This window comes from Lynx rufus, unplaced genomic scaffold (assembly GCF_022079265.1).
Source record: "Lynx rufus isolate CCGP_SWC_20201006 ecotype Redwood Valley unplaced genomic scaffold, mLynRuf1.p SCAF_3, whole genome shotgun sequence".
NCBI classification, from domain to species: domain Eukaryota; kingdom Metazoa; phylum Chordata; class Mammalia; order Carnivora; family Felidae; genus Lynx; species Lynx rufus.
In genome coordinates this window covers 171,748,182-171,771,924 of record NW_025814845.1, presented here as the reverse complement: position 1 = coordinate 171,771,924, position 23,743 = coordinate 171,748,182, and the positions used below count along the sequence as shown (strand labels likewise).

General features: G+C 43.2%; 1 protein-coding gene across 1 annotated transcript; it reads right to left on the bottom strand.

The window, feature by feature from the left end:
- Positions 1 to 824: 824 nt before the first annotated feature.
- LOC124521221 (alpha-(1,3)-fucosyltransferase 10-like) lies at positions 825 to 22,952 on the bottom strand. The gene is made up of 4 exons (XM_047092326.1): positions 22,605 to 22,952; positions 17,143 to 17,431; positions 1,091 to 1,216; positions 825 to 928 (listed from the first exon to the last, which is right to left on the bottom strand). Exons 1-4 carry the CDS (start codon positions 22,683 to 22,685, stop codon positions 825 to 827), a joined length of 600 nt encoding a protein of 199 aa, XP_046948282.1. The 5' UTR covers positions 22,686 to 22,952.
- Positions 22,953 to 23,743: the final 791 nt, after the last annotated feature.

Genomic DNA, 23,743 nt, shown 5'->3' with positions numbered 1-23,743 from the left:
TAATATTAGACCTGCCTTTGTGCATGACAAGAGAAGTTCTTTCTGTCAGAGTATTTCAGAATAGTTTGCTAGTATACAACAACTTGCAGCTTCTTTCTTCCAAGAAATGACGTGATATAAAGTAGAGCATTATGGGTGTTACCAAGTAGATACATACTTTGTCCAACTCATAACAGAAATGCACAAAGCAGTTGAGGAGGAGGAGGGGATGACAACAACAAAAATGTTGGCTAGAAAATAAGGGGCAGGAGCTATGAGTACAGGGAACAAGGGTGGAAAACACTTGACCTTAATTAAAATTAAAAAAAAAATAGTAACCCAGTCCATATTTCCATATGTAAGCTGAACAAATCTTTCCCATGTCCCCAAACTCACCACACACTACCTCACCACCACAATTACCAGCCACCATTTTATATACTGACCGCGACCTGACAAAATCACCCGCTTGTGTGAGCAGCACGGTGTCCTGCTACCCTCTGTCAATATGAAGACACAGCATTCACTAAAAGGATCAAAGTTATATAGGATGAGCAAAAGCAGAGGTAAAGTGGTTGCCACAGAAAGCAAAAAGGCTCATTTCATCTCTATGCTTTCAATTCCTCTCCATATACTGGTGACCCAACCAGGGAATATTTGGAAAACTGAATCGAGAGGTTGAAAATAGGCTACCTGGGAAATGAGAGTGTGAACATGTTCCTTCCCTTCAAACTATGGCACGACGTAGCTAACAAGCCTACAGACGGCTCGATGGCATGGATGAAAATAAAAACTAGAGTTTAGTGGCCTTGAGAATAAAGAGAAATATGGGCCACCCTAACTGATCATGGTTCAAAGACTCCAGTCCCTGAAAAACCAGGAGCTTTACAGTCATTGGCCACAGGGGAATCTAATGGGACTGTTTTAAAGGAGTCTAGGAACGTGCGCACTGCAGCAGACAGCGGGATTACGGAACCCTGAAACCCCCTTCAGCCTCAACACTTGTACAGTTTTATGACAACATGTACATCCCCCTCCCCTCCCAGGGAATGTGCATTCTGGGTACAAGTGCTGCTGGGTGGAGACAGTAGAGGAAGAATTTCTGTCTCACCCCTCTCGGATCCATGCTTTTGCTCGGCGTCAGCTAAGTAATAAGAATCTTGCTCTAAGCGGAGGTCTCTGGTTCTGACACTTTCAGACATCACCAGATGCTGTATTAGTCCAACAACTAATGTCCCTGAAAGACCAAACGGTGCCCATGTGGCTGAAAAAATGCCCTAATTGCATAATTCCTGTGAAACAATCATCAACATTCACATGTCCAATTACAAACAGTTTTCTAATTTCAACATGAGACATTCTTGGAAACTGTCACAAGGCAGATGTCTTAAAGAGGATTTTATTTTCCCAAAGGCATAACGTTATAATTGGATATTCTGTTACCAAAGACTAAGCATGAAATAAATCATAGGCATACACACAAGCAATAACAGGATATAAAACCAAAGATCCATCTATAAATTCCCATGATAGAACTTAGAGATTTTATATTAAGACATAAAACATTAGGGGCAGAAGCCACATAAGAGACCGTCTAGGAGCCATTCCCAATACCCCTCACTCCCAAGACTAGCCACACCATTATTTCTTGGGAAGTCTGATAAAGAACACAGATTCCTATGGGGCGCCTGGGTGGCGCAGTCGGTTAAGCGTCCGACTTCGGCCAGGTCACGATCTCGCGGTCCGTGAGTTCGAGCCCCGCGTCGGGCTCTGGGCTGATGGCTCGGAGCCTGGAGCCTGTTTCCGATTCTGTGTCTCCCTCTCTCTCTGCCCCTCCCCCGTTCATGCTCTGTCTCTCTCTGTCCCAACAATAAATAAAAACGTTGAAAAAAAAAAAAAAAAAAAAAAAAAGAACACAGATTCCTAGACCTCATTTCCAGAGATGTTGATTTGGTATGGAATAAGAAACAAAATTCTGTATTTTTCTTTTAATTTTTCCAGGTGATTCAAAAGACTCTAGGGGGCTGGGGGCGGGGGGTAGAGTGGGGAATGACCATATAAATGAGACTGGATGTTTTTCTCCTAGATTTTCTGACTAGATGCCAATGGCTTCAGCAGTAAACAAATGTTAATGTTTTGGCAGCGAATTATATGACTACTGGTTGCATACTTTTAATCACGGCTCTTCACATGCAACTAAAAAATATAGTTACCAATGCTACGGATATCAAGGTTAGATGTCTGCACTCAGGAAAGTAAAATATGCAGATGTCAATAACTTTAAGGATTAAATATTTATGTGCCCGTGGAAGCAAAATATTTAGTGATCAATAATTTATGACCGATTGTTTTTACCCATCAGAGGGGAAATGAATAGCTGCATTTGCGTTTTTTATGCATCACAGTCGTGGTAAGTAAGTGGATACCATGAGGTTGAACTAAGTGTCTGAAAGGCCAAGGAGTTCAATGAACAAGTACAGTTAATTTTTCTCTTTGGACGCGCGTATACGAAAATAGACACCACGAAGACACCAAGACATCCATTCTATCTTCAAATCACATCTCAAACCCACCCCTGTCTTTCTCCACTACCTCCTACCCTGATCCAAAGCAGCATCATTTCCATTTCTTTCATGGAAACTGTCTTGCTTCCACCTTCACGTTCTAATCCATTCTCCATGGAGAAGCCATCGGGTATCTTTGCAAAAACATAAATCAGAAAAAAGCAAAACAAAACTCAGATCACAGCAACCCTGTTTAAATACTTTCCCATCGCACTTAGAATACAACCAGACCTCTCACCCTGTCCTATGGAGCCCTTTACCACCAGGCCCCTGCCGGCCACTCAAATCTCATCTCCTACACTCTACCCTCACACCCCTGGTTTTCCTGCCGCAACAACCTTCTTCCTGACCCTCCTTCCTATCAAACTCCTTCCCACTGTCCTATGCATCAGCTGCTCCCTCGACATGGAATCAATCCCCTCTAAATCATACATAGGTCTGTCTCCTCCTATCTTTCAAGTCTCACGCTCATAGAGCCTCCCCAATTACTCCAAAGCCAAAATGCTCATGCCTAGCTGGTAGCACCTGACTTAGATATTTTGTAAGCTCTAGAGGGCAGAGCCTGCTGTATTTACCACTATAACCCCAGCACCCACCACAGGGCAATGCATATAATAAATGTTTCTTAGACGCCAGTTGTATAAATGAATGAGGAGCAGACCCTGACATCAGCAAGCCATACATCCTGAGACATTTCCAAATTCTCCCAAGACACAAATACAGTAGCACACAGTGTCCCCAGAACATGGAGCTATGTGGACTATTTCACATAGATCCAGACTGTAAGGTTAGTCCCGTGTTCTACTCTTTGATCCTAAATAGCTATCTTCTGCCTAATAACCTCTGTTTCATAAAACGCTTCGCTTTGCCTTCGTTTTGTTTCGTTGTCAGCCCCAGTAGTTTACCTCCTTCAGAGAGGTTACTTTGTCACTAATACAAAAGTTTTTAAGGTTTCTTTGTTGTTGTTGTTGCTGGGGGGGAGGAGGGGAGTCACATAACTAGTTAGCATGCCAGAGTCTTGTTACTATTTCCAGAGATTTCCAGCATATGCAACAAATACATAATACGAAGCCGGCTGAGAGATGGACCCTGGCTGTTCCTGTCCGGCCGGCAGTGACTCTCCCTACCGTCCCATCTCTCAAAGTCCGGGACACTCAGTCTGCACCCTAGAACTATCTAGATGGGGTAGATCAAAATGTGAATGCAAAACCAGTGAAAACAAAGGGTCTACCATACTCTCTTCAGTTTAAGTTGTTTTTGTTTTGCTTTGTCTTTTTTAAAGAGCAAAGAGAACACATCAGTGGAAGCAAAATGGTTTTACTTGGGTGCCTGTGACCACTGCGGCTGTCTGCTCTGGAAGACAGGGAGCTGCCAGCTTGCCTGGGTGCCAACCAGCCCACTGGCCCAAATTTGCTCAAGCTGCAATAATAAAATCTGTCCCGCGCCTCATGCCAATAAGAAGGAAAGTGCTTGACTTCTGGCACTGGTTACTTCTGTGCTTCCTTCCAGATTTTTAAGGTTAACCTGAGACACGCCTTCAGATTTTTAGCCATTCGCTCTTCCTTTAATCTCTATATTACCACACGCTATCAAAGAACAGAGAGGGTTAAAAAAGAAGAGAGAGGCTAAGTCAGAAAGCAGGCAGAGAGGTTTCCCGCCCTGCCTGAACAGCCCTTAAAACTAACCATTATGAGGCTCCCCAAAGCCTTTGTCGTTACACCAAATTAAATCTAGCAAAATTCAGTTGATTCATCATTTTATGTGGAGAGACTGAAAATCGAGTAATATTAATATGCAATTTTTTCATGGAAGGAAATGAGTATGTTAGCTAGAAGAAATATTAGTGTCTTTACATAATTAACACTCTTCCCAAAGGTATCCTGATAAAAGCAGAAAAGCCTAGGAATTGGATAATTTATTAATAACTGTTCTCACTGTCCTTGTGCTTAACTATCTCCCAAGACAAAATATCTTTGTTAATTAAATTTTATTTATACCAAATTAATACCCGCACATAGCTTTAAAAGTGAATCGTTTTATCAGGCCATTAATACCAGACTGCCCCATGCTCATTCCCCTTCCCACGTGCCAGAAGTCACCACTCCAATTCTTTCAGGTGTTTCTTCTGTATTCATGCTTCAAAAACATCTAATTAACACACTTAATAGGCTATTCCTTGATTTTGCAGTTTTGGATGATACCTACTGCCTTGCCGCTATGGAAGGTGTAGATTGAACTTGCCCAGGTCGCCCTTCCCCCACACATTCGTCTTCCCTCCTCATCCATTTTTTTCTTTTCTTCTTTTAAGTTTTTATTCAAATTCCAGGTAGTTAATACATGGTGTAGTATTAGTTTCAGGTGTACAATATAGTGATTCAACACTTCCATATACCAGCCAGTGCTCATCACCAGTGCCCTCCTCAATCCCCATCACCTATCCCACCCATCCCCCCACCCACCTCCCCTGTGACTCTTCATCCATTTTTGATTAAGTGTATAGCCAGTGCTTTCATTATTACAGGCACAAATATTATTTGCTGCTGAGCCAAACCAGTGTGTTATCATTACATTTTCTTTCTTGAAAATTTTTCTTTTGTCTTGTTTTCAAATCTCTGGCCAATTCCTCCCACACGTTCCAAAAGCCCTAAAAAACGCCTATTAAGTCAATCTCCCGCATGGACAAACTGACATATCCCTGGCAGATTTTGAGCCTCCCACACAAGAGATTCTGAGGATGTTGAAGGGGGGCCCAGGCCGTTAGGACTCTGTCTGAGGTCACCATAGGTCACCATGATCTCAGGGTGAGCTGGGTTTGGGAACCACTCATGTACAGCAAAATAAATAAGGTCATAAACTCTCAAGTTTCAGAAATTTAAGTGGCAGAGGATTTGGGCTCGGTTCTCCACCATTCCAGCATCTCTTGAAGACCCCGTCTAGAGATGGAAACGAATTTGACACAAGTTCAAAGAATGACCCACACTTTACACTACATGAACGATCAACAAAACTGTCACAACTCGCACTGAAAGGGCCAAGAGTTTGGCTTTTTCACTTTCCGACAAATGACCTTGACACGTGCATGCTGGGCACTATGAAGACCGAATGCCTCTGTTCTCATGACAGCTATTCTCTTGTTACGCATCCTGGCCGCCAGATCTGCTCTAGTTAAAGCAAGAATCAATCACACCCAACTGATGTGATACAAGTTACAACACAACTGTCCCCCAGGTGACCATGCCGACTTGCTGCAGCATCCAGCGTGTGGCATCTGTGCTGTGTGTCCACATCTGCAGGCAGCCAGGGTAACGTTCATCCTCTGAATCACAAAATTAGGAAGGAACGTGTTACTAAGAAAATAGCTAAAAGAGTCAAAAGTGATTGCTTCGAGGGACTAGAAAATGAGGGCAGATGCTACTGTTTTTTTTGAACTAAGCCTTGTACCAGAAAGTTTAATTCAATCATGCACAGGAAAAAATTTGATAAAACAGAATTTAAATAAAACAGGGTGTTAATCATAGGGTCAAACGAACTCATTCAAAAAGAATGCCAGGTACAACGTGGGTAGGTTATATAACATCTAAGACCCAGTGAAGGTAAAAATACCAGTGTCCTCGTTTCCTCCCCATCTCTACGTGAGGATCAGGCTGGTTTCACTTATTCATTCAACAATGTTTCCTAAAGCCCACCAGGCACCAGGCGCTGTTCTACATCGTGGGATGACAGCAGTGAACAAAACAAAGTTCTTGGTCTTCCCATAGTTAGATTCTAACGTGGGGAGACCACAGACAACCGGCCCCAAGGGAATAGGAGAATTTTGGGGGTAATGGGTGCCACGAACAGAAAATAAAGCCAGGCAAGGCTTTATGCCATCGGAGAGTGGTGTCGGAGAGAGCACTACCTCAGAAACAAGGTGGGGAAAGAGGCGTCTCTGAGGAAGCATCGCTCACAGAGACCTGACTGGTGGGAAGGAATGAGCCAGGGGAGCACATCCCAGGGAGAGAAAGCGTAAGTGAGAGATTCAGAGGCTGGAAAGGCTTCCCTTGTGTGGGGGAAGCAGCTCAGGGTACAGAGGGGTGAGCACAGTGAGCCTCAAGAACCGAGCATGGCAGAGCCCGGCAGTCTCAGAGGCCACACGCTAAGGATCTGGAGTAGTAACGAGATGAGATGTCCCTGGGGGGTCTGGGCGGAGCTCTGGGACTGGCTTTATCCTCTGTGAAGTATCTCACAAGTAATTATTGAAGTAAAAGTAAAATATCTATCTACAATAAGAGGTTTGGGATGCCTGGGTGGCTCAGTTGGTTAAGTGTCCGACTCTTGATTTCAGCTCGGGTCATGATCTCATGGTTCGTGAGTTCGAGCCCCACGTTGGGCTCCATGTGGACAGCATGGGGCCTGTTTGGGATTGTCTTCTCTCCCTCTCTCTCTGCTCCTCCCCCACTCGTGTTTGGTCTCTCTTTCTCTCTCTCAAAATAAATAAACATTTAAAAAAATGAATCAAATAAAATAAGGTTTGATTATGGCAAATATATATATATATATATATAGAGAGAGAGAGAGAGAGAGGCAGATAAATATAAACACATATACATATGTATACACATCTTGTACATAACACACAATCTATCACCTGGTTATTATGAGCTTCTTTTCATGTTCAACTTTGTTACTGCCCACTTCCAATTTCTTTGGAAAGAAATTAAGTCCATTTCTTTCCAATCTCCCAAATAAGTCTTAATCTGGCATGCTATTAGCAACAATTACCTACTGATTCAATGCATGGGGCCCAAGAGCAGGTCAAAATTTTTGTCTAGAGACAAAAATTACTAAGAACCAACACATAAGGGATGAGATGAGCAGAAATCTCTAGCCCTGAGCACGGTTCATGGATGCGTCACTCATGAAGTCAGAGAGAGCCACATAAGGGAATCTATGGAGGCTATCACAACAAATGTGATATAATCATGCTCAACTGAATTTGTTTTCTGGGCTTCTCCAGCACACGGCAAGGGGCCTGGAAAGGGGTTGTTCTCTACAGAAACCCTGTATAACTTGATGTTGGAATAGAAACCAATAGGACATATACCAAGATTCAAAGTAATTGTGAGACAGAACACATAGTTGTCCCCGCTCTCCGAATTTATGCACGGCACGAAGGAGAACTTGTTCTGTGATTCTTGGATTCCACAACAAGGTCAAGAATACTGAGAGGGATGAGAGAGCAGAGCCTGTGAGGACACTGTTGAAGAGTTTCTAAGGAAACTCTTCTATGAGCCCTGCTCTGAACCCCCTGCTTCCACAGGGCTACCTGGGGAACTCCTCTGAAATATGTAGTATGTTCTTGCAACTTAGAGCCCATGGAGGCACAGGAGGACTGTGGGCCAGGGCTGGGCTCCCCCAACCCATCTTGCTAGAAAAATCTAGAGGGTGAGGGGGAGTAACCTGCCTATATGACCGGAGGGCTGTGTGCCTGTGATCCCAGAGCTAGGAACTAGTCAAGACAGATGTGGGGAGCAGGTGGGGAGTCTTGAGTTTTCCTACTAGAGCCCTGTGGTGGACAAAGAGAGCTCAGCAAAGAGAAGCTGGATGTGTTCCACAGGGGCTGAAAAGCTGTTTGACTTCCCAGGGCAGAGATGCAGCTTCCTGAGAAAGGAAACTGTAGAAGTCCAGGGGGGAAATTCCAAATGCCATGAAAATGCCCCAGGATAGAAAAAGTATACTTTATCATCTACCCGGCCCGCTCAAGGACACCAGCTCTAACCACCTGCCAAGTTCAGGAGATGCGAAGCCACACAGCCAAGTAAGAAATGTCCCATCTCCTTAATTCTCTTCCGTCTCCTCACTGCCGCTCTACCAGGCTCCGGAAAGCAGCTGGTGATGGAGGCAGAGGGAACAAGCAGAGCGTAGAGAGCAGAAAGAACACAGGTGCCTTTAGCAGGGTGGCCGGCTTGCAGCATGAAAGAGGTCCAAGCTGGGGAAAGCAGCAAGATGCTACACGACGCTGGTTCAGAGTCGGGATGGGCTTCTTCACGGGACTGAACGAGCCACTTACTAAGCTTGAAACTGCACATACAATGACCATAAAACTGTCCACTTCCTGGGGCACCTGGGTGGCTCAGTCAGTTAAGCATTCGACTCTTGATCTTGGCTCAGATCATGGTCTCATAGTTCATGAGTTCGAGTCTCACATCAGGCTCTGCGCTGACGCTGTGAAGCCTGTTTGGGATTCTGTCTCTCCTCTCTGCCCTTCCCCTGCTTACGTGTGCTCTCTCAAAATAAATAAATAAACTTAAACAAAAATTGTCCATTTCCTAAGAGTGAGCACAAGAGCTGGAGATCTGCTAGACTCTCCAGTTAGGGGATGGGGAAAATTAACCCCCTGAATAAGGTTCTAAAGAGCTCCGAAAAACATAAAGAATGTGTGTTTATCTCATTCGATAACTCATGCTTGTTCACTGTACAGGCCATGAAAAAATGAATAAATGAATGAATGAATGAATGAACAAATGAAACATTTACAAAAGAGTGAACATTTGAAGGAAGACGTGGAAAATGGAAATGAATGGTAACCAGATTCGCTGAGGATCTAGCGTTTCTGGAGAAGAAAGATGCTGTTTCTGGCATGTCTGCTTTTGTGTGGTAAAACATTAATAAACAGAGTCTGAGTTGTAGAATCAGGTTCGGGTACGTGATCAGTCACTTTCTACCTGTGTGACCTTGAGCAAGTCACTTATGTGCTCTGAGCCTGTTTTCTCATCTCTAAAATGGTAATAATAGCTAGGGTACTACACAGTGATATGATGATATTATTTTATTTTAAGTTTACTTATTTGTTATTTTTGAGAGAGAAAGAGAGAGAGAGGGAGAGTGCAAGCAGGGAAGGAGTAGAGAGAGAAGGAGAGAGAATCCCAAGCGGGCTCCACGCTGTCAGCATGGAGCTCGATGCAGGGCATGATGATTTAAATTTTTTTTTTAATGTTTATTTATTTGTGAGAGAGAGAGACAGACAGACAGACAGAGCATGAACAGGTGAGGGTCAGAGAGAGAGGGAGACACAGAATCTGAAGCAGGCTCCAGGCTCTGAGCTGTCAGCACAGAGCCCGACGTGGGGCTTGAACTCAAGAACCATGAGATCGTGACCTGAGCTGAAGTCAGACGCTTAACCGACTGAGCCACCCAGGCACCCCAGGGCATGATGATTTCAAATAAGAGAATACACGGAGAGTATCTGGTGCCTGGCACAGAGTGGGCATTGATAATGGCAGCGATAGTTACTACTCTCTGTTAGGGACAGAGGAAGCCAATTAAAATGTTTCCCGTAATTCTAAGCTCACCAAGCAACCTTACGATTCTCATTCCATTTTCTGGCAAACTTGATTACTGGGCAGAGATACCCTGAATAATGAACAGCAGTACTCCTGTAACTGTGAAGATAACACCCTAATAAATCACTTTTTTAGTATAAGCACAAGTCTCCATTTGGAATATTTGGATCGCCATTCATTAAAGTCTGACTAATGCTTGGTGACAGATGAGGAATGACTCAAAAGGCCCTTTCTCAAGAGCGGGCCCCCCACTCCTACACCCCTCTCTTTTAAATTATACGTGATCACACTAAGACACTGAAAAATCCCAAAGGGTCTTTTATAATTTTTTTTTTAATATTTATTTTTGAGAGAGGCAGAGCATGAGCAGAGAAGAGGGGCAGAAAGAGAGAGAGACACAGAATCTGAAGCAGGCTCCAGGCTCTGAGCTGACAGCACAGAGCCTGACACGGGGCTCGAACCCATGAACCACAGGATCATGACCTGAGCCGAAGTTGGATGCTTAACCGACTGAGCCACCCAGGTGCCCCACCAAAGTGTCTTTTAAAACAAAGAAAGCATCTACTGTATTTGCTATCATTTGTTCTAAATATATTTCATTACAACACTGTGAGAACTGGTAATGTGTAGATGGCTTACAATAGAAACACCTTCTCACTCAGGAGACCTTTTTAATACCAGAACCCCTTGTTCGTTACCATGTTGGGCACAGAGTGAACTAGAATGACGATTCCTGTTGCTTTGCTCATGATACTTCCCTGTGTGGGGCTCTCCACACTCTCCTCTGCTAAAAACCTCCCTTTTAACTCCAGGTCTTGAACAAGTCTTCCGGAATGATACTACCCACTTCTGATTATTCCTTTACTCCTAAGTCTTCGCTGAGGTTGAAAATATAATTTGGACTCTATCATCTCATGCTTTTCCATGAAGAGAAAGTTCTGGCTCCTACCACCCACATAAGTAACGGACAACAAGCCTTTCCACTCTGTACTTTACTTCCCTCTTCATCAAAATAGATAGGATTCCTACCTACCAGGCTGTTTTGAGAAGGAAATGAGATCACATTCAAGAAGGGCGGTGGGTGGCGGTGGGGGGGCGGGCCTGGGTGGCTCAGTCAGCTAAGCGTTTGACTCTAGATTTTGGCTCAAGTCATGATCAATCTCACAGTTTGTAAGTTGGAGCTTCGCATTGGGCTCTGTGCTGATGGTATGGAGCCTGCTTGGGATTCTCTCTCTCTCTTTCTCTCTCTCTCTCTCTCTCTCTCTCTCTCTCAAAATAAATAAATAAACTTTAAAAAAATAAAGAAGGTGGTCAGGGGAACAAGGAGCCTGCACCTAGGGTAGAGGTACTGGAACTCCCAGCAGGCACTTAGCACTCGGTCCTGGAGAGCTGTACTGTAGCTGTGCTTGGAGGAGAGCAAATCTGATGTCTTTCCTCTTCACAGCCTCCAGCCTTCATCAAGGGGTGCTGATACCCATATTCCTGAGGAAGGAAAATATTTCAGGAGCCTCCTTGTTTTCTTTCTCCCCACATATCTGTGTTTACTAAAACTTCTATTTAGAAGCTCACCTAAAACATAAGCAGTTCCCTGCTCTTAAGGACCCCCAATTCTCGTCAAGGGTCCTCTTCCTTCACGAGAGACACCTTTCAAGAGAACTGTCGAAAAACAGAGCTGTGTTTTGCGTTGTGTTTTGAAATCACTATGGTGACAGTTTCTAAGACTACCGTAACTCTTGGACTTTGGGGTTAAAAAATAATTTATTCCCTTGTGACCCCTTAATTTTTTGTTTCAGAGAATTGTTAATGTAGCTGAAACCTTACATTTCTCAAATGGCTCAAAACAGACACAGTATTCACTGTATTCATATGAAGTAAATGATTCATATCTAGGAAGAAGAAAAGAAAGTAGGCTACAGAGGAAACAAGCAAACTCAAAAATATCCTGGTTTACAATAGCTTCGAGGTTATATAATCCTCTGAGTTTCCATTTCGCTAAATTAGGTCAGCTTTTGGCACCTGAATCATCGTCCCTGCCTTTTCTTTTTCAATCCTGCCGCACCAGAGTCCCAGGTGCAGTTGTAAGTGACCTACTTAATTAGGATTTGGAGCCCTCAGACAGAAAAATGTGTTGTCTTCGTTTGATTTTGCTCAACAGACCTTCTTAATGAACTGAATTTCTAATTCAGTCCGTTAAAAACCGGACATCTTAAGCAATTCCAAAATCCAAATATCCAGGTTTAATTATACTCATGAGTGTGCATTCAAACACGGTGCAGGCCAAAGAGCCATGGATCAGGTATCAGGGCACCTTGGCTCTCCGCCCCACTCTGCCGCCAACCCCAGTGTAATCCTGGCACGTCCCTAACCTTCCTGAGCCTCGGTCTTCTCACCCTGATAAAGACAAGGTTAGACTCTCACGTCTTCTGTGCTCAAGGTCTCTATGACTATTTCCTGAGCACCTCCCACATGCAAGGTGGTAGACAGAAGGGGTGGAGGTGTACAAAGATGAGTCGATGTGGCCCTATCAACAAAGACTTTATACAGTATGAAGGAAGGGAAGATCACACAGAAGAAAACCAAATGCCATAGTTACTATACTTGTCTTTATTCCTCATGATTGGTATTGTGCCTGGCATATAGTAGAGGTTGCATCTGATGGAAGGGAATCAGGAATGGTTCACAACGGGTGTTATATTTGAGTTGGTTTTAAAAAGCCATTCAATTCTCGGTGGCTCCCTGATACCATTCTCCACTCTGATGCAAAATCTGAAGCCAACATTCAAGGTTCTTCACGTCCTGGTCCCTGTATATCATTCAATCTCTATCTCTCTCTTACCCAGAACTAGGTGATAGCTTTGCTGTAGCTCAGATACTACCCGTAACTTTCTACTTCCGTGCTCACATTCATGCCATTCTTCTACTAAAGGAGTACATACTAAATGTCCTCCAATCTCAACACAATCCAATTCCATTATCTCTCAACATATCAAATTCCTCCTGTTTTATACAGAAGAATTTATGAAGCCTTTCCTGATCCCTCCAATCATATGTTCTGTCTCCCCTCTTTGAAATTCCGCAAGATTTACTGACATTTCTCTTCTGGTATATATGCCAATTAGCCCTGCGTTACAGCCGGGTAATGTCTTTGTCTCAAGATAATAATCTGTGACATTAGACACTACATTATTCATCCATATTGCCAAACAAATGGTAGGTTATCAGTAGCTTATGTGACAGGGCAAATATAGAAAGGACAGTCTATAACTCAGAAACGGAATAAACAATGGCACTAAGTTAAGAACATTTGTGGCTTATGCCTAAAATGGTGACTACTGCAGTATGTTTTGTTTTTTTTTTTTAAGTTTATTTATTGAGAGAGAGACAGAGCACAGGCAGGGGAAGGGGACAGAGAGAGAGGAAGACACAGAATCCGAAGCAGGCTCCAGGCTCCGAGTTGTCAGTACAAAGCCCGACATGGGGCTTGAACCCACAAACTGCGACATCATGACCTGAGCCGAAGCCGGACGCTTAACCAACTGAGCCACCCAGGCACCCCTGCAGTTTGATTTCTGAACATAGTGTTTAGTTGACAGAATCACAGTGGTTACGTTTGGAAGACAGGTTGGATTCAGATTACAGAGCCTTGAATGCCAGGGTAATAAAAATGGCATATATTTAGCACTCAAGGAGAGTCACTGATGGTGTTAGGAGCTGAAGAGTAGCAAAACCTGAGATATGAAAATCAAACCAGAAGCACTCTGGTTGACATACCAGTCTTCTGGGAATTTGGTTGGAAGCAAGTCCATCCCTGAGAGAAGAATTGAGTCTTGGTATACTGATAAAATTAAGTGTATAAACCTGTAGATCTGTGAGTCCTGGGAAAGTCACTAAGCTAAATACTGCTGTGTAGGCTCCCGATAACCCGACATTTTAGTATCCACCTCAATAAAAGGAAACAGGCTCAAACCAAAGCATCATTACTAAATTTCCAAACTGGTGAAAAAGAGGACATTCTCTATTTTTTCCAGAGAAGGCAGAGGGGAAGAGAAAACATACTACATACAAAGGGTGGGGAATCAAAATAGCCGTGGATTCCTCAGCAACAGCACTTGAAGCTAGAAGACAGGGAAACTGTTTTTCAGATTCAGAAAGAAAAGAATTTCCACCCTAGAATTCTATGCTAAGCCAAACCATCAATGAAGGTGAGAGTAAAATGAACAAATTTTCACACACACAAAGTCTCTGAACGCTTATCTTCCATGCACCTTTCTCAGAACACACTGAAATAAAGATATTAACAAAGAAAAAGAAAAATGGGGCATAAAAGAAACAGGAAAGCCAACGCAAGAGTGAGGCACAAAGAATCCCCAGGATAACGGGGAGCCAGGACAGCACCTGTGTGCCCAGCACAAAGGGCAACCACTCTAGACTGCGGGAGGTCAGAGATCTCTGGGAGACATTTCCTTAAGAGTATCTGATGCTACTCCGGGGCAAACAGACTGTGCAGGAAACATCATCTAAGCATGTGACATGGCTCGCTGTGACTACAGAACGATGTAAACACTAAATACTAATCTACCTAAAATAATACACCTTTTTGGAAGGGCTACAGGGATGAGAAATTGAGTAGAGGAGGGGAAAGCAGGGGTGAGGAAGGAAGGTTAAATACTCATCTTCCATGGTAAGAATCAATCTATCCTGTCTAAAACTGAAAAGTCAAGGGGCGCCTGGGTGGCTCAGTTGGTTGCATGTCCGACTTCGGCTCAGGTCATGATCTCACGGTTCGTGGGTTCAAGCCCCGCGTCGGGCTCTGTGCTGACAGCTCGGAGCCTGGAGCCTGCTTCCGATTCTGGGTCTCCCTGTCTCTCTGCCCCTCCCCCGCTCATGCTCACTCACTCGCTCTCTCTCTCTCTCTCAAAAATAAATAAACATTAAAAAAAATTTTTTTAAATAAAAAAAGTAAAATAAAACTGAAAAGTCAAGAGGTGACAATCTAAGCACATTATTTGGAAATACAGGAGGTCTATGTGCATGAACATGTTAAGAAGTTGTACATGTTTGGGGCACCTGGGTGGCTCAGTCAGTTGAGCGTCTGACTCTTGGTTCCTGCTCAGGTCATGAGCCTGTGGTTTGTGAGTTCAAGCCCCGCACTGGGCTCTGCACTATGGAACCTGCTTGGGATTGTCTCTCTCCCCTCTGTCTCTGCTCCTACCTTACTCGTGCTCTCTCAAAATAAATTTAAAAATAAAGAAAAGGAAAAAGAAGTTGTAAATGTTTAAAAGACAGCCACTGTGATACAACCACTTGGGATATTGGTCTGGCAGTATCTAATAAACACAGATTCACATCAAATCATTCCACTGCTAGGTGTAAACCCCATGAAATCTCACACATGTACATGGATGGTTTATTGTAGCACTGTTCATCATAAGTAAGGTTTTTAAAATAACCTAAAGGTCCAACAAGAGAAAAATGGCATGTAGTATGATATATATGTATATATTTATGAAGTGTGAATATATAAATTCAATGTAATACTATACAACAGTGAAAAAATGGATGTCCTGGAGCTCTGAGTATCCAACATCAATAAACCTCAAAAACCATGTAAGAGGAAAAGCAAGTTAGAGAGAAAAGATAGAAAATTAACATATCACACTATTTGCGTAACGTTTAGAATAATACCATATATGTACATATGATATATACGCACACATACACACACACAGCAACTTCAGGATCATAATTCCCTCTGGAGTAGGAAGTGGGCAATGAGGTCAGAGAAGGGTTCAGAGAGGGTTTTGATTTTCCTTGTAATGTTTTATTTCTTATGATATATAGTAATACATCAGTCTCCATTATATTATCTATAATTTTTGTGTATAACTGAAGTATTTCTAGGAGCTTCTGTTCAAATTTGGAAAATTAAACTCATACATTGAATTGTCCATCTCAAAGCATGATTAGAGGACCATAATCTCTTATGCAAACTCACAGCTTCAGGTTTCAGAATTCTGAATTCTTTGGATTTTAGAAGGGAGCATGATACAAGTGCATGTATTACATTGCACGTTCAGTGGGATCTGTAGTCAAATGATGTTCAAAGTGAGTATCTGACACTACCCACGTGGTTGTTCTTCCTCAGGACAAAGGAGCCACCAGCCTGGCCCCAGGCAAATAGCCCTCACTCCTTAAACCTGCACCGATTCCCTTTGCCCCTTCGAGGAGCAGAGAGGGGAGGCAAGTAAATGGGGACAGCAGCAGGTGTCTGGGAAGAATGTGGACTCTGTTATGTCCAGATTTGTGAGTACCTAGAACTTCCCTGACTCCTGACTTACACCAGGTCACTACTGCCCACTGCTCTGCGGCCCTGACCTAATATGGGGCAAATATACCACCTGATTCCTGCTGAACCTATTTTCTGCTTTATCTCAGTTGCTGTTAGGCAGAACACTGAGAATGACCCAGCTCTACATCCCAGTCTGTGTCCTGCCTCTTCAAAGCCAGACCACACACACACACACACACACACACACACACACACACACACAAATACATATCCACATTCGCAGCACTCTAAAGCAGAATTCCTTTCACTGACTTCCTAACTGATCAACCTTTCCTATATTTGGCCGAATCTGCTCACCTGTGTTCCCCCAGGCCCCCACCACTCATCACCCAGGGGCTCTGTATTTCCTGCTACTACTGGCATCTTGCTAACTCCCCCTACCTGGGTTTGGTTGCCCTCAGTCGCAGCATGACATATAATCAGCCTCAGGAAGTGATAAATACCAGCTTGCTCTTAAAAGCCGATGCTGAAAAATATTTTTATTTTTATTGCTGATTAATCTGACTAATGAAAGAAAGAACACTGTGCTTAGCTCATGTCCCATTAAACATCTGTTATGGTCATCAAAACCTCTTGGCTATTATCACGGGTGACATTCTGAATTGATATCAGCAATAGAATCAATACCCAATTCCCTCAATACCAAATTCAGTAAGCATGGTATCCAACTGGGAAAAGGTGAGAGGAAATACCCTTCTCCTCCCTAATTACCAAGTGGCCAGTCAACCACTTTTACGTTGGTCAAGCTCGTTGATTTACTGTGTTTGCTAAATGCTCAGGCCTTACACAGAGCAAATGCAAAGGATAGCAGGCATGTCACAGTGTTTTCAAAGGGAGCTCCGCATGTCTTCCTTGGGAGGGCAGCAGGAAGCGAGCTTTGGAGCAGGATGTCAGCAAGCAAAGGGAGAAAGGCAAAAGCCCCACTTACCATAGAAGAGGAATGCTTTGGTCATGTGATGATGTAGGTAGGTCCGGTTGATGGTGAAGAAACACGCATCCGCTCCGCACTGGCCTAGCCTTCCAGTTTCCCCGGTCAGTGGGGACCACCAGAGCATGATGGGGTAGTTATCAGTCTCTGATTTGTTTTTCCAGTTCAGGGCTTCTTTCCCAGGGAATGGATAGAGGTGTGTAGGCTCCTCCTCCATCATTGCATGTCCATCTTGCCCGTTGGAATTTTTAAACTTCTTCCTTTCAAGTTTCCCCAGCTCAACCACTACCTGAAAGAGAAGACAATTATCACAGAGTCAGATTGTTTAATTTCTGTTCACACATCTCCCATTCATCTTGATGACCGAGCCTTGCATTAGTTTCCTTTTGCTGCTCTAACAAATTACCACAAACTCAGCAATTGAAAAGAACACATTTATGATTACATAGTTCTGGAGGTGAGGAGTCTGACCTGGGTCTCACTAGGCTAACAGCAAGGTGTCAGCAGGGCTACATTCTTCTCTGGAAGCTCTAGAGAATCCATTTTCTTACTTTCCTATCTTTTAGAGCTACCCACCATTCTTGACTCATGGCCCCTTCTCCATCTTCAAAGCCAGCAATGTTGCCTCTCACTCTTAGTCTATTGTCACATCTATGTCTGACCAGGGAAGACTCTTAGCTTTTAAGGACTCATGAGATTGCACTGGGCTCACACTGATAATTCTGGATAATCTCATCTCAGTGTGTCACCTTAAACCATTTACATTTACATTTCCACAAGTTCCAGAGATTAGGGTATGGACAAAGCCTCCGAACTATCTACCAACAAGGATGTTTAACTCCACTGAGCACACGCCAGGCATATTTCTCTATTCCATAGGCATCTATAGAATCCAGAAATAGTTTTATCTCTCTCTTTTTTTTTAATAGTTTTATGTCTTAATGAAACCCATGAAAATCAGGGCTATTACTTGGCTATTGTTAGAGATAACATTCTAGGGAAAATTAGTTGTAAATTACCAATCAGTTTCTTTTTGGTACAATTAAAGGAGTAATAACACGGGTCTTACATTTCTAATAATTTCCACTGTGCTATCAGGTGAAGTATACAGTGAGTCCTGGGCTCCCTTCCATGTAAAACTATGTTTATTTATTGATTTCAGGACAGTGTGGGTCACTGGATAGCTAAGACATCAGTAACAGGAATCTGGAGGGCAGGGTGGACAGAGTGGAAACAGGAAGGCAGTTGTTCTCCAAAAATGCTGCCTCATCATCAAATTTTAAGGGTAGATATTGATACAGTGTTATAAAAAATGTGTTAGAGAAAGCAGTATAAAAGTACGAATTGGTCTGTGTCACATATAACCGAAACATTAGCAGTTGAACTATGCAACAAATCAATCAGTAAAAGGAAGGCACACTTTTATGTATTAACTCCTTCACCAAGCAACAGCGGACATCTGTGTGGCCCAGCCCCGACTCTCAGCAGCCCAGATGGTGCCTTCTTTCTTACTTGCGGCCCTAGTGTCAGAAAAGGGCCACGGCCTGATGATAGAGTCTGTAGCTCGCTGGTGAGGGTCTATAACATTCACTGGATTCCCTGAGGGAGGCCAAGGCCAAAAAAAAATGTCAAAAACCACTGAGTGACAGCCAAGTAGCACTCCAAAAAAAGTAAGAAATTATACTGGCTTGAAAAAATCATGGATCACTTGTGACACCAAAGTCAGCATTATGACACTAAGATGATCGCTAAAAACTAAAGAAAAGTCTAGCCCCTGACAACAACTTTGTCAGCATTTTCATGATAACTTAAGGTTGTGGCTATTCCCCAGCACCTTGATGGAGTGGAGTTGACTTGTAGCCACAAAATCTGTATCTCTTCACCAGACCTTCCCCCTGCAAATGTACAACCAACAACTTTAAAAAGAAGCTTTTAGAAAGCCATGGATAAAACTTCAAAGACAAATTTTGTTCTACATTTCTGATCAATGTCTATTATGTAAGGTGTAAGTTCATTTCCAAAGAATAGGGATTGCTTTAGGGAGAGATTTTTCTGCCAAATAGTTTTTTTTGTTGTTGTTTGTTTTTTCTTTTTTAAGTTTATTTATTTATTTTGAGAGAGACAGAGACAGCACAAGTCGGGAAGGCACAGACAGAGAGGGGGACAGAGGATCCAAAGTGGGTTCTGTGCTGACAGCAGAGAGCCCAACGCAGGGCTCAAACTCGCCAACCGCGAGGTCATGACTTAAGCCAAAGTGGGACACTTAACCAACTGAGCCACCTGGGCACCCCTTTCTGCCAAATAGCTTTTAAAAAAACATTAAGCCTCAGACATCACCACTAAGTGGTAAGACATATGAAGGACAGAGAAATATATTAAATAAAACTATGAGTAAAATCAGCCAAATCTAAGATCTGGGAAATTCCAAAGGATCAATGAGACACTATTTTCAAAAGCCCGTGACATAGAATAGAAGGTGGGACAGAGGAAACTTTCATAGTAGAAAAAACAAAACCCCACAATTGGAGACACGCCAGCTAAATGTGATGTATGGGATTTGTGTATTCCAGATTCTAACCAACCCATTACAAAAGACTTCTTTGAGATAACTGGGAAAGTCTTAACACAGCCTAGGATATGGGTGGTGCTGATTAGTTACCGCTAACTTTGTTGGGTGTGGCAATAATTTGGTTATACTATACTTCTAAAAGTTCCCATCTGTTAGAGAATCATATTAAAGTAAATCCAGGTAAAATAATATGAAGTCCTGGATTTGTTTTAAAATACTCCAAATGTATTCATGAATTATTATACAACCAAAAAGTAAATAAAGTTCAAAAACTAAAGATACATATACACCCAAAGAATTTACATGTACTGTATACAAAATATAGTAAAGTATGAGTAGAAAACAATGTCTCAGATGAACGATTTCCTCTAGGGGACCACGGTACTTTAGCTTAACTGAAGATCAGCATAACATTTTCAGGGTTACGTTATTTATTAATTATGTCATAAGATCTGTCATGGGCTAAACTGTAACCTGCCCCCCAAATTCATACACTGCCATCCTAACTCCCATTACCTCAGAATATGACTGAGTTACGGGACAGGGTCTTTAAAGAGGTAATTAAGTTAACAGGAGGTCATCAAGGTGGACCCAACAGGTGGTCATCAAGTGTGACTGGTATCCTTATAAAAAGAGGACATTAGGACACATAAAGGTGAAGAAGGCAGACGACGTGAAGACACAGGGAAAAGACAGCCATCCACAAGTCCCGAGGAGAGAGACCTCAGAAGAAACAACCCTGCTTGCTGACACCTTGATCTTGGACTCTCGGCCTCCAGAATTGTAAGAAAATACATTTCTGTTGTTTAAGCCACTCAGTCTGTGGTACTTTATGATGGCAGCCCTGGCATGATTTTTTTTTTTTTTAATTTATCCTACCTTTACCCTCCCTACATGGCAACAAACCACTAGAAATAAGAATGGTCCTAAATGTGTGGGCATTATAATCTTCTCGTGCACAGTGTTTAAGAAAAAATAGCACCTCTGAAACTCTGAACACTAAAGCATTTATTTTATTAAAATTTTTTTAATGTTTATTTATTTTTGAGAGAGTGCAAGAGACAGCGGGGGAGGGGTAGAGAGAGAGGGAGACACAGAATCTGAAGCAGGCTCCAGGCTCCAAGCTGTTAGCACAGAGCCCAATGCGGGGCTCAAACTCACAAACTGCAAGATTGTGGGCTGAAGTCCGACACTTAAGTGACTGAGCCATCCAGGCACCCCTAACACTGAAGCATTTAATATAACCATGTGGACAGGGAAACAGCCCAAACCACACTATTGGTGGCAAACTGAAATCAAGATCCAGACAAGGGTTCAGCTCCAGTAATCATACAACCTCTCATACTCTGGAAGCTTAGAAACGACAGCCATACCAGAAACATGGCTATTTCTTCTGACATCAAAACAAATGCCCTCAGCTTAGACGCAGCCGTCCCTCGTAACTGAAAAAAAGTGCCAAAATAATCGTCTACTAAGATCAAAGCTCTCATAACATCCACAGAAAGAAGTAGAGAACCCCAGTTCCTCCTGCACAGGGAGGTCCTAGACACCCACAGGACAGACAAACAGGAAGGCAAGTATTTCTTCTGACCGGAGTCCCAATCTGGCAGTAGAAGGTGGTAGAATCCAGCACCAGACTGTCTGCCACAGTGCTTTTATACGCAAATCTCATTCAATCTTAATCAAGAAGGAAGATCACCGAGAGTGAAAAAGCCCAGAGAACACCTCTCTTTCCGTCAGCCCCACACCTGAACTGCTCATGTCCACAAATCATCTTTAAAAGTTCTTTGGATTTCTGGGGCGCCTGGGTGGTTCAGTCCATTAAGCATCCAAATTTGGCTCAGGTTATGATCTCACAGTCCATGTGTTTGAGTCTGCATCGGGCTCTGTGCTGACAACTCAGAGCCTGGAGCTTGCTTCGGATTCTGTGTCTCCTCTCTGCCCCTGCCCCACTCATGCTGTCTCTGAAAAATAAATAAATGCTAAAAAAATAAAAAAATAAATAAAAGTCCTTTGGATTTCAAAATGGATAGCTGGTGGTTGAATGGGTCCAAAATATATCTGAACTCCTATCTATATTCTTCCTATCATGGTCTAATTTTTATTCTAATTTGAAACCAGCAAATGAAGTTCAGAATCACCGACTAAATGAAATAAGTCAGAAGACTAAAAACTGGTGTTCAAACACCCACATTCAGTGCTTGGTCTAGTAGCATATGTCAAGAATGACAAATGTATTGGGCAACTGGGCGGCTCAGCCGGTTAAGCGCCTGACTTTGGCTCAGGTCACATCTCACGGTTCGTGGGTTCGAGGCCCGCATCGGGCTCTGTGCTGAGAGCTCAGAGCCTGGAGCCTGCTTTGGATTCTGTCTCCTTCTCTCTGCCCTTGCCCCACTTGTGCTCTGTGTCTCAACAATAAATTTAAAAAAAAAAATTAAAAAAAAAAAAGAATGACAAATGTATTAATGTGGATGTTTGTGTTCTGCAGAATAGACCATCTTAATCTCAGAATAATCATGGCTTCTTCAAGAATGCCACCTTTCAGAATTCATCGTAATAGTGGACTTGGAGAGGCCCATCCAAATTTGACCCAATAAGACAGACTGAGCTCTGCTTTCTGTTCTTCTAGCACCAGGACCCTCCAGGAGTCACAAATTGATCCCCCCATCTCACTGGTTTTGTTTCTACCTGATACACCCACTCACTAAAACTTCAGTTTCATCTACTAAAAAAAAAAAAAAAAAAAAAAGTATTTTCCCTGCCTGAGACAGAAAACCCCTGATCCTGAGAAATTAAGCAAAAAGCAAAGTACTCGGAGAAAATGCAGTGGGTTGAAGGGGGAAAGGGTGGAAAGGCTCAGGGTTCAACACGAAGCAGCCCAAATTCTTGCTACCTGGAGTGTGACAAGCAGAAAGACAGAGGCTGTGATGCAGAGGCAAGATGCCAAAAGCTTCCTCCTCTGAATCCACACCATGCTGCCCGGCCCTGGGTGACTGACAGAGGGCCGGCCTGGCTACCAGGTGTTCTCGAGTCGGCCCACAGCCCAAGACAACTTCACGTGAAGGAACCATCTGGGTGCCGACGTCTTCCACTGCCATTCCTGCTGGGACCTGGTCTCCATGAAGGGCTGGGATCCGAGGTTCCGCGCGGGCCTGGCTTGGCATCGAGAGGAAACAGCATGCAGTCTTCTTAAACTATCATCAGAGCAGCTGGAGATTTCTTCAAACCAGAAGGCATCCAAAAAGTCTGTAACAAACGAATAATCTTTTAGCCATGGTACAGAATATTTAATAAATGTAGTCTTTCAGGGCTGTCAGGTAGAAACCCAAGGCTTTAAAACGAAAAGGAACCTTTGAGATCATGTAGTCCTCACTCCTAGATAAGGAAACCAAGATCAGAGAGAGGAAGTGACCTGGTCAAGGTCACACAGCCCATCAGAGGAGAGTGGCAGATCTATATAGTTAGGTCCTGGGTCTAAAATTCTGATGCCACTTAATTTTCCCTGCCATCAGAAGATTGAATTCCACAAGTCACTTCTTCCACCCAGGTTTCAAAGGACTAGAGAAATAGAATAGAAATTACCAGGATTATCCACCCACTCCCATATAAGGTAGGGAAAAAAATAAATAAAAGTTCAAAAATGGATAATGATCGGGGCGCCTGGGTGGCTCAGTCGGTTGAGCGTCCGACTTCGGCTCAGGTCACGATCTCGCGGTCCGTGGGTTCGAGCCCCGCGTCGGGCTCTGGGCTGATGGCTCAGAGCCTGGAGCCTGCTTCCGATTCTGTGTCTCCCTCTCTCTCTGTCCCTCCTCCGTTCATGCTCTGTCTGTCTCTGTCTCAAAAATAAATAAACTTAAAAAAAAATTTTTAAAAAAATGGATAATGATCAACAGACCCAAACTTCCTCTATGGAAAACAACTTCAGCCACAACATAAGGAACACAAGGAATTTTGATAATTGATTTAGTTGTTTAGTCTTTTATAGCAAGTGTAACAAAGCAGTGGGTTCTGTGAGCAGTATGATTCTCTGGA

Coding starts and splice junctions, on each gene's coding strand:
- LOC124521221 (XM_047092326.1), bottom strand. CDS start 22,685: ATGGTGTGGATTCAGAGGAGGAAGCTTTTGGCATCTTGCCTCTGCATC. Junction 17,432..22,604: donor TTCTGCTTGTCACACTCCAG/GTAGCAAGAATT, acceptor CTTCTCTTTCAG/GTAGTGGTTGAGCTGGGGAA. Junction 929..1,090: donor AAAGCATGGATCCGAGAGGG/GTGAGACAGAAA, acceptor TGTCTGCTGCAG/TGCGCACGTTCCTAGACTCC.